General features: G+C 34.6%; 1 protein-coding gene across 5 annotated transcripts in view; it reads left to right on the top strand.

Annotated features, from left to right (window-relative positions):
* BBS9 (Bardet-Biedl syndrome 9) overlaps positions 1–15431 on the top strand; it is a 311265-nt gene that overhangs the window by 53633 nt on the left and 242201 nt on the right. For all 5 annotated transcript variants that reach the window (XM_055804136.1, XM_055804135.1, XM_013303082.3 and 2 more), the window contains 5 exons: positions 4427–4608; positions 7898–7974; positions 10278–10331; positions 13297–13399; positions 14161–14265. In XM_055804136.1, coding sequence (XP_055660111.1) covers positions 4427–4608; positions 7898–7974; positions 10278–10331; positions 13297–13399; positions 14161–14265 — 521 coding nt within the window. The remainder of the gene's footprint in view (positions 1–4426; positions 4609–7897; positions 7975–10277; positions 10332–13296; positions 13400–14160; positions 14266–15431) is intronic.

The following is a 15431-nucleotide window of genomic DNA, read 5'->3' as shown; positions in this document are numbered from 1 at the left end:
TTTCTTCAGAGGATGATAAAATGAAGAGAGAATTAGATTCAAAATGCTTCAGCACAATTCAGGAATTAGTTTCTTAATTTAGTATTTTATAAATAGTACATTATCAATAAGGGACTGAAAATAGTATTGCAGAGATCTAATTTTCTAAAATGATTGATATGAGTAATATCAATTAAGACTACTTCTGCAATTGAAGTATAATTTTATGTGCTGTTATAAATATAAATAAAGATGTAAACAGTGTCAATAACCAGACCTTGTCCTAAGAGTTGTCCAAGGCTTACCTTGTGTCATTCAAGTAGAACTCAAGGCTTAGCTTGTGTCATTCAAGTGGAACTCAGAATTACAGATTCAACTTCTAAGTCAATTGCTTGAGTAATCAGTTTGGTATTATATAACTGGAAACATGCAAAGCATTTTAATTTCTTCAAGAATTATGTTGTGAGCAATTTGTTTTGTAAGAGAAGACCTACAAAAAGCATATGCCATTATTATTACCCAGAATCCAATAAAAGATAGTTTTAAAAATTATTACCATATGTGTGTAGGAGTTGCTTTGTACTGTAAAGTTATTTTAGATACCAGAATAATTTGTTTCATACTTTGAGTTCCTTACTGTTAAAGTGTCCCCTTAGATTTGTTATTACTCTGACTATTGTGTGATATATAGTAAAAAAATAGTTTACAATAAAAGAAATTTAACAAGTAATTGAAATTCCAGATTGTGTGCAAAATGTGCCAAATGAAGTAATGGTATTTGCAGGAATATTGTATGACTGCAGTAGCTGTAGGGAAACTACTATAAAACTGTTAAATATGCTTCCCCTCCCCCTGCTGTCTTTAACCACAGTTATAAAAGCTTGAGAGAATAAAGCAGTCTTGACTGGCTGACAAACATTCCAATAGAGAAATTAATGTATTATAAATCACATGTTATAATGGTTACCCAAATTTTTCTTGTTGTTTCTATTGATGTACAAATTCATGGACAACTTTAACAAGGAAAGATTACTGAAAAAGGCTGTTTCATTTTTGTATTATGTTTCATGTTGAACAATCTTCTTAGAACCCAGCAAAAAGCAACTGAAGCAAAGGAAAAGTGTCATTTGTAATGCTGCTTGCTTAAACCAGTGCTTTTGTCTCTGAGCTAGTGCGGACTTAAAGGATGTCATGACTAACAGGAAAGTTGGTTGAAATGAGTTTATTTTAAGACGGAGGTTTTGAATGTGCATTCTGTAATGCTGACATAAACTCAGAAGTAAGAAAAGTGTAATTCATATAGGAGAATCACCTCACGGGTCGGAGTTAATTTTGTTTGGTGGTCTGATTATCTGCAGATGACTGCCAACTTAAAGATATGTAGGAAGGACTGTATTTACAAACCAGTTTTGAATCTATTATACTGTAGTAGTATATCTTCAAAGATTTATTGCTAACAGTGTAGCTATGTTTTTTTTTCCTGCCCTTTGATTTACATTCAGATGTTCTCACAGATCTTTCCTTCTTAGCTTAACTGGAAAGAAATTTTAAGATGGTCCAAAGCCATTGCTGGAGAATTTTCCAAATTGTCTCATTTTCAGGTGTCAGTTTTCTTTCCTTGGTTGTGGAACAAGCTCATGATGCAGTTTCTGTTGTCCCATTTTAATTTTTTTATTTATTAGTAACTTCATTGTTTGCTTAACTAAATAGCAAAGTTTGTTTGCTACCAAATACACTGGGGCAGTGTATTTGATAGTATGGTAGCATCTGCTTCAACAATATCCCTTTTTTAAAGACTTACTGTGCCCATGGCCAGTGTAGCAAAAGTCTTTGCAAACACTTGGCAAGCATTAAAGTAACCCTATACATTAGGTGTTATTTGCATAACCTTACCAAGACCCAAGTATTCACAATAGTCTGTCTCCTTGCTTTGTCGGTATACGGATCTCAAGGTCAGCCCAATGTATTTATTCCATGTGCCATCCAGAATTCTGTGAATGTTGCACAGATATGTGTTCTACAGAGTTTTTTGGACATAAGGAAACTGGGATGAGCAGTTCTGCATGTAAGCCCAACAGGCTCAGTCCTGTGCAAGAAAATCAACTACAGTCAGCAACAAATATTCAAGCAGCCAGAGAAACCAGGATTCTTGCTTAGTTCTTCTTGCTCTCACTTTGACTTGAGAGCTTACAATTTGTCAGAAATAATGGATGCAACCCTCAAGCTTACAGGTCACAAATAGGCCATCACATTCACTGGACTGTTGCTAACAGGTACTGGATATTTAAAATGAAAATCGGTATTGTCTTCTACTTTCTTTTCTTAAAGTATTTGTTGGGAGAGGCTTGGCATATCCAGCCTTATGGTGCTCACAAACACAGCTTGCTATTACAGTTTTCTTAGTTTTTGTAGTGAATGCTAATATATGTTAAAAATTGCCGCGGTAGCTAGAAGCTTTTCTGTGGCAATAGGAACAGTAGTCCGAAAAGACAAGACTGTTTCCGTTTAAGATGAGCTTATGTAATAGATAAGGACAACAGTGTGTTTTGATCCCTGGTGTGTGTGTTCTGTTCCAGAAGGCAGCTCAGATTTGTGTGTTCCACCTGCAGCGAAGGACTAACTGGAGATACCTGTTGTCCAAAAAAAACCCCTAACCATTCATTCACAGGTCAACCAGCAGATTTATTTCATTCACTGAGTAAAAATCACTTTCTGTAGGAAGAGAAAGCTCAAACTTACCTGTGCAAATACTTATTTGTATAGTGGCCAGTGGGGTCTTAATTTCTGTATGCAGTTATAATATAACTGTACAGAGTTCAGATGATCTCTGTTGCAGCATAGTTTTTCCAGAGTATTTGATTGTAGTTTTGAAACCAACACTGGATTGTGGCCTTAGTGTTCTGTAAAAGAGCATTTTGGCCTGTCCCATTGGGCCATCAGTTATCCAAATTAATCTGTGATACCTGTTTGCCTTCATAATTGCTATTACCCTGGAAAAATTTGGAATAAGATTTCTTGTCTGTGTGTACTGGAGCGATGCTACAAGACAATATAGGAAACCAGAAAGAATTTTATCTTTTTATATAGCTACCTGTTTTTTAATGAGGATTGTACCAGAGGAGGTGCTTGAGAGGTATCAGCGTATGTAAGTTAAAATAATTTTTGTTAATTCTTTATGAATTATAGCTTGAACACATAGAAGTTAAATGTTTTACATAGGTTTAATTAGTGGGATAGTGAATTAGGCTTTCTGATAAAAATTGAGATTTATATCTAAGAAATTTGTCTTGGCTTTATATGACAATCGTATTTGTTTAAAAGGTAGTGCTTGCTATGAGATATTCTAAGTATGGAATAAGAGCAAATTACTGTCATGAACGTGTCACCTCATGATTATGAAAATAAATACATGATCTTTTGAAAAAGCTATGAAAGCTTTTAATTTTTTTAATAAAAAATAAATGGAAAGTTCTCTGTCTCATAACTTTTGCTGTTAACATCAGCATCTGTGCTAGTCTTTCTTTACTGTTTAGTTCCTCTTCTGTATAGAGGTAACCTTCAAATTAAGCAAAATGTTGGCAGTACTCCCTGTTGTTAAATTGTTATTTAACAAAATATGTTAAATTTTGTTATGTTAACAAAATAAATTGTTAAATAGTTTCCTAAATCTTGCATTTGCACGGTACATGATCAGATAAAATGAGTGAGATTCTTATAGGAATAAGTTCAATTAAGTACTGTTCCCTCGAGAGAAGAGAGACTATAGTGTAGCTAATAAAACACTCATTTGTATCGATACAGAGTGGTGTAAGGGGAATGTTCTAAATCCATGTGGCTTCCTTTCAGAAAGATACTGTGGGGAAGAGGTAGCCAGGATTTGAACTGAGCACAGTAGTTGCAGTAGCAGCCAAAGAATGGATATGGGGAGCTACTGATACCATCAAAGTCCTACTGCTGTCTTCACTGTGAACGTATTCTATCCATTTGTGATTTCTTCTAATGCATCCTTTCCCTTCCCTTACTTGATGTTCCATTTAGCTAATTACTCTTCCTGCATACCAACCTAAAGTATCCATACTTCAAAAAACTTAAGTAACAATTTGTGAATAAAAATGTTACAATTGTACTGTCTACTCAGCTTGTTTGCTCTGATCCTTTCTTTCACTTGTCTTGATTATACAGATTCTGAGATATTTGGGTGATGTTTTAGTCATCTGTCTAGCACAGATTGGTTTTTAGGTGTGATTGCAATAACTAGGAGTAATATTAATAAACATATCTGAATTAAAGAATAAATATTGTTGTTTTCGTTTGGTCAAAGAATCTCAGTAAAAACAGGAAGTTCTATTATATTTGTAGATGGGATGATAGAAGCAGTATAAATTCAACGTTATTGCTGCTGTGATTCTTCCCCATTTCTCAATGAGCTCTATTTTTTTTAATGCAGAGACTTGAAGGGTGTTATAGTCACTCTCAGTGATGATGGGCATCTTCAGTGTTCCTACCTTGGAACTGATCCTTCACTCTTCCAGGCTCCTAAGGTTGATTCTAGGGAAATAAACTATGAAGAACTTGATGCTGAAATGAAAAAGCTTCAGAAAATCATCAAGGAAGCCACAAAAACACAAGGTATGCTTCTCTCTTTCCTGTAGTTGTATGTACTTCTAACCACCTGACTTTCCTTTTAACACTTTGAAAATAAACTAAAATATTTTATACTCAAACCATAATTAAATTTCATGTAGGAAATGTAGCTTTTAATAAAGTTTAGATTTTAATAAAAAAATGTACAAGCAAAATCCTAGACTGTAAGGCCCTTGGGTACAAAGCTTTTTCTTTGTATTTTTGTAATGCCTGTTGGAAATTTCAAGATATTTATGTCAGGTTGCAGATAATTCTTACTAGGGCAAGGGTCAGAGAAAAAACTGACAGTGCGTGTACTACCCAAAGGCAATAAAATGAGCTTTACAGCAACAGTCTGATGTACTTAAGCTTCAAAGAGAGAAAAAGTATTGTCAAATTAAGTTGTATTATTACAAATGGCTTCTTAAGTCATGCAATTAACAAAGAATTACTTTTGTTAAAACAACTTTTCTGTTGCTTTCAAAAGTGATTGTATTTGAAGAATATGGTGAGAGATATCCAACCCCAAATGACTGATCCTGATAAATTCTGGAATTTACATGCATTGCTAATAACTTGCATTGCTTTGGTCAAGGGTGGGACATAATTTCTAGAGAGTTCCTTCAAAGTTTGTGTTTTCATAACTGAATGTTTAAACAGTGTATCTGACTTGCACAGGGAATTGGAAGCATGTGATTTTACAGGAAACTATGGAAAAATCTTAAATTAATAGAAAGAACCAATTAAAATCTTTTCCTGATGATAGTTAGCATGAGATTAAAATACGCTAAAGAAATAGGCGTGGCTTTCTGTGTGAAAAAGTGAAAAAGCTGACAGCTGAAATCCTTAGAAAATAAGAAATATGTATCTGCAATAGTGAGCTTGATTCTACAAATCCAAGATTTCTTTTTTTTTGTAATTGCATATAACTTTGTCCATTATTGTGATCGACTAATATGAGCTTTTTAATGTTACAAATCCAGTAATTGGTTATTTAAACATATAGATGTGGGTAAATTCCATTGATTTTTGAAGGCAGCCCTTCTTTATAAGTGTTTGACAATTTTGTCTGGCCATCATAACCAAAGGAAAGAAAAGCATGATGGTAAGAATAAATCCTTTCGAAGTGAATTGATTTCGGTTTGTTAGTTTTAACATACTGTGTGGAAGATAGAGAGCGAAAGGAAATGTAGCTGTCCTTTAGAGCTTTTCTAATTACTGTCATGGTATGATTGACAAGTTTACTGTGAATATTGTTGGTCTTTTCCCCATTCTATCCTTTTCTTAATTCTTTTTCTTCCTCAATCTTTCTAAACTGATCTAAGGTGTTACAGTGGTGTTTTCAGATGAGTTTTTATGAATGCTCTTTTCATTGTGGAGATGCTCTCATGATGTTGTGTTTGGCTTTAACTGGACGTGAAACTTGTGAGAAAACCTTTTTTACAACAAAATATTTTACTTAGGAAAAATGCCTTTCAATTTTGCATCTTTTGCTTTGCTTTATTTTGGCTTTATTTCTTAGAACTTTAGCTAAAGTCTTAAAAACACTGCTAATCATCTCTGGTTGAATACAAAACACTTCTGAACATTGGTCACCATGAAGTTAATCATAAGTATGATCTTTAAAATGAGCCATTGACTCGTCTGTCTTTTGGATTCACATTTGTGCAGTAAGAGCTTGTGTTGTTTTGAAAATATCTACCCTTATATGGAAGTAATTTTTCTTGTTTCATTTTGAATTCCAAACATGGAAGGTATTTAGAATTAGATCATCATATAAAAAAAACCTCCTTAGAGTAGTTGTTTCCATAAATGTCTTGTATTTCTGTCCAGTGCTGACCATTAAACTGTTGAACTTAAGCTGTTTTATACATTTTGAAGAATAAGGATTTACATTATAAACCGAGGAAATATTTTAAAATCTTAACTGTTATACTAACTTAAATCTAATGTTACTTGCATCAGTCTGGATGACATAAGTGATTAAACATAGGTGTTTTGGCTCAGTTTAATAGTAACGAAAAGCTGATGCTTATATGTAAACATTGGTTGTGATATCTGTCCTATTATAGTAGAAAAATGACTGTATGACAGAGGTTGCATCATAGTTTGCTTGAAGAAGTAACCTGAAGAGAAATGGTTAGGAAGGGATGGAAAAGGAAGATATTTTCTTATCTGTACAAGTGGAATGGATTGTGCTGAGCTATGTGTGATTGGCAGAACCAGTTGTGCGCAATTGCGGCAGTATGAAACAGGCCTAAACTTCTTTAGTAGGTGGTATTGGAAGAACATATTTTTCTACTAAAGGGAAGCATTTCTTTCTGAGCAGGAGGAAATAAACACCTATTTTCTGTCTTCATCAAAATCTTTTCCCTTGATCCTCTTGTTAGAAAGAGATAATGTGCTGCCTACTAGTTCTGGGTCACTTGCATGACCCTATGTGTAACGAAACTCTTGCAGCTTTCTGAATGTGCTCATGCTCTCAATTATTCAATTAATGGTGCAATTTAACACATTACCTTACATTAAGTCTACTGTTTGCTACTTCAGGAACTTTACATTTCCTGTTTGGATTTCTTTTTCTAATATATTTCAGAAAAACACAAATACCTTAGAGCTTGTTTCTGGGCTCTTAAGAGCAGATTATGTGATCCCTCATAGTTTTTAAGTGCCTAGCTTTTAATCTTTACATTTTTTTTATGTATGTGAATCTGCATCAGGTTTTATATCATGAATGTGAATGATTTTGTAGCATTCTTTGCCTTGTATGTTGACAGTCCTGGAAATCATCAGGTAAATGTATTGTAACCAAGCCCCATATAATGTTCTGTACATAAAACTTCCATATTCCTTCTTATGAAAAGGAACTTCTAAAATCTATATTAATTTTAGTCTATTAGGCACTTTGTGTCTCACATCAAATTATTTAGATGAAAAATCCATGAGATGTGTGGTGTGTATTTTGGAAATAGTTGTTTATTGTAGGTATATTAGTATATGCATGTGAGGACAAAAGTTTAAAAATTCCTTACAGTCTCTGAACATAATGGATAGTAGGTATAAAATCTTGTTACAGAATGCGTCTAAACCCCAGGTTTAGGTTGTCTGTAGAATTTTATAAAATTGGGACATCTCTTTCATCAAAAATCATATGCATTGTAATTTTTTTCCTTTACACTAGTACGTGTAATGATGTAAGTCTGAAACTTGATGCTGTTGAAATTGTATTATTTTTTGAAATGTGAACTGCATGTTCCTTAAAGAAGAGCTGATTTACTTTTTATTTTTCTTTCAGATATTTTGCCCAAATCTGAAAAACACAGAGATGTAATTGTCACAGCAGAAGTTTCACCAGATCTGGATGCAGAATCAGTATGTACCTGTATAAAAAAGAAATTACTCTGAAAACATTGGTTTCATACATAAGTAAATAATGCTTGATCATGGATAGTGACTACTACATATTTATATTTGTGGGACTGAGCTTCTGCATAGCCCCCATTTTTCCATCAATTAAAATGCACTTTTGTTAATGATTTTAACTAGAATTATGAAAATCATTTAGTATCGTCTGCTGGGGACATTTAGGTTCTTGGCTAAGCAAACGTAAGTGAGCAAGAACTTAGGATCTGGAATAGCTTTGTAGAGGTTAGAATTTGTAATGGTGAGCAGTTAATAATGGGGGGGCAACAGCCAAGTGTTACGCCGTGTATCTTTTAAAGATAGAATAGGGGAACCACTGAAACATGCATTGTAACAAATGATCTCTCTCTGGTAAGGCATCATTGAATATTCTCTGATGTGGCAGCCTAAATTCATCTTGTATATACATGTAGTTTGTGAAAATTAAGATTCAAGAGAGCTTATATTGTCTCTTAAAACTTTTCACTTAAACATTGCAGAACATACTAATTGTACTAGAACATGTATAATTAGTCATTTCTGGCCACAAATTTCTGCAAAAGTGATTTTCAGGGCTACTTACTGTTTAAAAAAATACACAAGGACCTGTTTTTTAATACTTTTACATATATATTTGATGTATTTATTTAAATTCTGTTATGATTACTACTGCTACCTCTACTACTATTACTCTTTGATAAAGACACCTCTCTGTAATTTATGCTAGTGTCCTAGCACTTGTCTGCTGAAAAAAGGATGGTGTGACACGGTCTTGGCTAGCTGCAATAGTCTGCTCAGAACACTTCAGAACTGTTAGGTCCACAGAATGCTCTAATGCTGCTGTGCTTATTCGCTCAACCTTCCAGATGCAAATGGCCTGTTTCTTATATAGGTAACTCAATATATCAATAAAACCACAGCCTTGAATCTTTATTTCCCAAGGCTGTCCATATATTTTAGCTTCCTGTGTGGTCAGCTTTTCTGGCAGTTCTGTCAGTAGCCATCTAGAAAGGAAAAATCTGATGGGATGGTTCATGGGGAAGGATCAATACAGCAAATGTGAGAACAATTTTGGGGCTTCTGCAGTGATCTTGCAAACTACAGGCTTGCAGATATGACTTCTGCACAGTTCGAAATAATGATGTGTGTGGTAAAAGCAAAGAGGATATAGATATATTAAAATGGATTAGATAAGCAAGTGGAGGACCACTATGGTTATTTAACACCCACCACCTCCTGTGTATGGCCTCTGATCCACAAAGTGCAGTTGATTTCTGGAAGTTGAGTATGGTAAGGATCAATCTCTTTGCACCCCTGCTATTGCTTCAGGATCAACCACTGCTCACCAGAGACAGTGGGCATGACAAGCCAGTATGAAAGTAACTATCTGATTTTTATCTGAAGAAGATATACAATGTACAAATGAAAGTCTTATTTCTAGAACCTAGAATGCCTACCAGCTTCCTGACTGCTTAGGAACTTTGCAGGTGTGGACTGGCATGGTGGGGCGAAAAGGAGGGTGGGTAAAGGGCATCAGATTGTTCTTAGTTTACTCTTTTATCATGAGAAGTTATAAGTTCAAGTCAGTAATTCCGTATTATAGTAGAAGTGAAGTCTTTAAAATAAAAAAAACCTAAACGAGCAGAAATGTTTTCTGAAACTGTAGGGACTTGCCTGTTTCAAAATGAAAAGTAAGCATAAAATACGATAGTAAAATAGACTGCAAGATCAAGATGAATTTTGAGTTAGATGGAATTGCCTATTGAAATAGAAATTAGCAGTAGCAAGATGTTTGCTACCATTTTCTTTTGAATTTCAAAATACATTTTGGATTTTAAGATACTGTATGATGATTTCATGGTACGTACTATGGTGTGTATGTAACACATTGCCAGATTGGAAGTCGCCTTTCCCTACTGAATAACAGAAGGTATTTTCAGAATTTAAGTAAATACACAGAGGAAAGTAGTGTGCCAAACAAAACAGTTTTGAAATATTCATATATACATCAGAGTGTATTAGTTTCTTATATACACAACATTCATGACCTTTTGCTATCCCTTTTGCAGGCAATTTCAAACAGAGGCTTTACATTTTCAGAAGGAACTCAGAAATGTATTTTGTGTATTTTAATCTGTCACAGGAATGATAAGTCCTTTACCATTAATTCCCTGTTTACCAAGTTGATGGTAGGAATGTAATATTGGATTTATTGTGTTCAGTCATTCATGTGTAATATTGAATTTGCTCTGTTTTCATCTTTTTCTTCACAGCAAGCCATTGACAGTGAGGTAAAAGCAGAGTCAGTACCATCAGTCACAGTAAAGGTACTGTGCCTAACTCAAACAGTAGCATTCAAATAGTGGTGGCAAATTTTAACAAACCTGTTACTTAGTGTCTTTCACTTAGATCATGAAAATGAGTAAAATTTGAAATGCAACACGTAGTTAATTCTTGTTCTTCTTAGTATGAGAAGGTGTCATTCTAACAAGCCTTCTGCTGAAGTTAGAAAGTAATTGGAGTTTCATTTTTGATAGGGTTATCAAGAAGCAGACACAAAAACATTATTAGGATGGAATGAAGTTGTTTTTGAAGTTACAAGAATATTTTTTCCAACACTTTTCGAAGGCAATGTTTGGTTACTTGAAATGTGAATTTTGTTATCTTTAGCTGCCTTTTTAGTTGTCAATATGCAGAAATGGACTTTTTTTTGTAAAGACTTTCATAGTTTTTGCTACTGAAAAGAAAATCTAGGAAAATCTAGTTTGAAAATTGACATCATTTCAGTCCTCCATGAGAGCTGCTGCCTGTAACTGATCCTAAAGGAAGTATGTATGAGTGCTGGCACGTGCATGTGTATGCCAGTATATTTCTTAGTATTGCCAAAAAAGGGTCATGATTTTTATTTCTGGGTTTGGGAGGATCTTCTAGGAATATCAGTGGAGCCTTATTTTTGAGAACCTTGCAAGTTCTCCCTCTGTCTTGAGTGAAAAGTTCAGAGAGTAGTTGGACTGTTTATTGAACCAATTCCTTTACACTAATGTGGTTTAGTTGTACTTGGTCCAACATCTTTTTCTGCATTTTTTAAATGCTAAAATGATATAGTATAATATCCTAATCCTGGTAAAGTCTGTGATAGTTTTCCTCAAAGAAGTTCAGATGAACAGTATTGGACTTTCAGTAAGGCTATTTGTGAATATAAGGGTACCTTAAAATGTGTAACGTAAATTTAAATTACCTCCAGAAAGGTACGACTTTATCAGCCTTTAATTTATGTTGGAGCCAGTATATTGTGTGAGTTATTACAGAGAAAAGTATTGTGATTATAATTATCAAATGTGATTTTTGGAGAGTGGTAATTTCAGTATTGAGAACACAGGTAACTCCCATTGCTCTCCATCATCTGCTCATTATTGCTATTGTAAGGCCAATGGCAAACACTGTTTAAAATGAGCATGGATGTGTTTATGTATTTCATAAGCTTTTAAACCAGAAGACTTTAGAATTTCCCATTGTTTTCTTATTTATGAATCTTATACCTTTTAATGAAACAAAAATAGTAAATGTAGGGGTTATTGTGCATTCAGTTTTTTCCAGGATATTTTTTCCTGTGGTAATTTAATTTAACTGATCTTCATATGTCTCCATTCTAATTAATTGCAGTTGATGAAAAATTCCTTTTAATTAATGGATTCAACTCTTTAATATTTATGAAGTTATAAGCATTGGTTCTTATGTAAGTAAGAAACAGTTGTACGTTATGGTTCCATGTTATAACTTTTGGTAGACTAATTTGAACTTAACCACAGAATTTGGACAAATTGAGAACAATTCTGATAAATTTTAAAATTAAATATTTTCTTGATTTGTACAACTGCAACCAGTGCAAATGTATACCTTGCATGTCTTCTGCAAAGTAGGTATATGTTACTAATGAATATTATTTGGCCATTGTAATGGTGGTTGTTGTACCCGCAACATCTGCAGGCAATGCATTATGCTCCAAAAAAAGTCCAGAATTTGTCACACTTATTTTCATATTAAAAACCTAATTTTAAAATTTATTTTTGCACTAATGACAGGCCTATCAGAATAGTTAACAAAATTAGATACTTTTGGCAAAAGTTTCTGAGTAAGAGGGTTCTTCAGGCTCTTATGTGTGGCAGAAAGCTAAACATAATTGAGAAATGCACTGAAGTAACGTTTGCCAGTAACTTGAAATGTCACTGTCTTGATGACAAATTTTGAAGTGTGCAGCCTCATGTCTTCATGTTTTTAGCTCATTTAGCTGTTGATTCAGTCTTCATTGCTCATCTTACCGAGATTCTGCCTTCAGAAAACGGGGCAAAGTTTACCTCATGTATACGCAGAGGTAGACGTGATTCTTCCTTTCTAGCATTAATAGCGATGGATGTTCTGAGTGCCTATTTGCAGCCCAAATATATTGTTAAATCAAAATAAATGTTGATGTTAATTCTGTTAAACTTCCTATCACTTGACTCATTTTATAACTAATAACATTTTCCTAAACTGATTTAACCTGTCTGTAGTGAACTCCTTGGTAGAACAGCAATACAAAAGAGATAATAATAAATAGCAGGTACGATCTGTGTATATGCAGACCACATTCAGATCTCAGTCACTCCTGTACTTTCATTTTAGATTTGAATTAAGTACATTCTTTTGATAGCCAAGAAGTAACTGCCTACAACAGAAGCAACCAGGGCTACTCCAGGTTTATGGTTAGATCAGCTGTAGAGTTGTTGTGCTGGGTATCCTATAATGGAGTTTTAGAATTTGTTTGCCGTAAAAAAACAAGTAGAACTTGACTCTGAAATTGTTCAGAAGACGATGCATTGCTTTTCGCAGTTAAAGGAAGTAATTTCTTTGGTTAGCTTTGTTTTTATTATTATTTTTTTTATTTCAGTCACCTGAAAGAGGCAACTTTTTATTATTTACAACAGAACAAATGCACATGACATCTGTCAAATTTTAACATTTTCATTACGCTTTAGCATTAGTTTGTCTTGGGTTAAAATCACAAAGAACATGAGAAAACCCCTCAGGTTTTTGCAGCCTTTCATGTTACTATGTTCCATCATTGGCTGTAAGTAAATCAGAATTGTAAAAGAAAATACTGCTTTTGACGTTGAAATTTGAAGTTCTTAAATATTATTGCTGAATCGCTCTTTGCAATTTTTTCATATATTTTTGCTGGTTATGTTTGTTTTCTGCTATACAGAGATCAATTTGCTGCTTCTGTTAAATACTTCTTTATGTCACTTGATTTAGATAACAATACAGAGCAGAGTGACTGCGCAGAAACCAAACCTGGCAGTATGTGTACAAGCTCCATTAGCAGTGACCTGTGACCAGTTCGTCTTTGATGATTTAGGTAAACTATTATAGTACCATTACAGCTATTGTATCATATTACTTTTTCTGAGGGTGTTTGAAAGATACAGTCCAGCCTCCATCAAGTGGATTGTTGTTGATATATGGCAGTTAAAGCAATTACAAATTTGCCTTGCCTGCACGCTGCAGCTTCTAATTACTGCTTGGTGGAGGAAGATAGAGTAGAAAGGAAGGTTGCTTCCTTGATTGCAGTATGATGCATGGCAGGTGAGGAGAGGCAGGGTGGCAGCTTCATGATGGAGTAATGGCTGCAGGTGGGATTGCTTTGAAGACTAAAGGGAGCTGAAGCCCAGAGAATTGTTTCCTGCTGCCTCAGTTGGGCCTGCAGATCATTTCTGTCCTGCAATATGCGGTAATGATCCCCATTGAAACTGGGCTTTACTGGCTGCTGCTCTCATCTGAAAGGACAGTTCTTACTTTTTCTCAACATCTGACAGGAGCAAAGTGTTGATGGCTTTGTAAAATATTAAAATCACAATATAAAAGTGCTCTTTTTTTGATATTTGTATTCAGTGTGCTGAATTGCTTTACTGGTTATGCTTCAAGATAATTACAAGCTGGGGGAGAGCATTTTGCCTTTTACAAATTACAGAACTAAAGAAAGCATGTCCAGTGATTTGATAAAGGTGAACTGATGGAAACAACTATCATAATTTAGTAGAGTATTTCCCAAAGTGCTAGAAAGTATGTTGCTTTCATTTGATGCTCCTATCACTAGATTTAATTTTGTATTGTTTTTAGAACCAGATTCATCTGAAACTGTGATGCTGTCTGTCTTTTTGAAGGGGAATTGTTCTCCATCAGAACTAGAAGGAAATTGTTTGGTTTCATACAATAGGCCAACAGGTAAGTCACTGGAGATTTCAGATTGATTTGCCTTTTTTGAGGTATTTTTCTTTATAAGTTTCTTATAGATGCTCATTTGCTATATATCAAAGGCAGTGGTAATTAAAGAAGTGATGTGTATTAGTCTGGTGGTCAGTTTTAGTTAATATTTTATGTAGCATCATTAAGTTATGTAATTGGTCTTACAGAGGTAAAATCATATGCTTGTGGTTTGGGAAGCAGCTGTACAAGCTTTCCCATCCTGTCCTATCAATTCGCTTCTGTTCTGCTCTTTAAATGACAGGTATAGGAGAAGTTAATTACATCTTTATGACTATTCAGCCTTCTGGGCTGCCAAGAAATTTGACAGTAGCTGCCTCCCCATAGAGGAGGAGATCTGAATAAATACTGGGAGTGATTGTTCCTCACATCCCTTTTGACAGTTGAACACACTCATTCTAAACAAATAAACTAACACAAAGGAACAGAAACTAAGTAATTCTTTTTTATAATAACTTAATGACCCTAGTGATAGAATATATAAATTTACCCTGCTATCCATAGCTGAAGACTGATTAGCTTAGTTTTCTATGCACAGCCTTGTGAATGTGTCAGGCTACTGAGAAACTGTATTTAGGCAGGGGTTCCATGTTAAGTTATGCGGCATAAACCAATTTAAGTTGTCTGTTTTTCATGTCTCACTGCTTGGCTTTGCTCTTGCACCTCCTCGCCTGTTGTGCTCACACAATCAGCAGTTATTTCTCAGCCAGATATGCTGTTTTGGTTCACTGTGCAAAGACAGAGTTGTGCTGGCACAGATGGAAGGGTGACATGGAGTAGACTGGCATCAAAGAAATGCACGTGGAGTTAGGGCTTCTGTGAAGGGTGGGGATCTTGAGTACCTTATCCTACGTAGACACTTTTATTTCATTTACTTCACTTCTCACTTGAAATATTGTGCTTATAAAGATAGTATAGACTATGTGAGGACTGAAATGTTTATTTCTAGACAAAACTGAAACGTATGTTTTTAAAGAACTTGATCTTACCCTCTTTAGACAAGACTTGCAGATATGTGCAGAAGGTGGGAGAGAAAAGGATGCTTCTCCCTTTTCCTTGAGATCCTGCACAAACAGCTTGTACAAACTTCACTCCCCCTGTATTGTGACTCTGCTTGTTCCTTGTGA

The sequence above is a fragment of the Falco peregrinus genome, chromosome 5 (genome assembly GCF_023634155.1).
Source record: "Falco peregrinus isolate bFalPer1 chromosome 5, bFalPer1.pri, whole genome shotgun sequence".
NCBI lineage: Eukaryota > Metazoa > Chordata > Aves > Falconiformes > Falconidae > Falco > Falco peregrinus.
The sequence above is the reverse complement of the archived record's forward strand: the minus strand, read 5'-3'. Positions and strand labels throughout refer to the sequence as shown.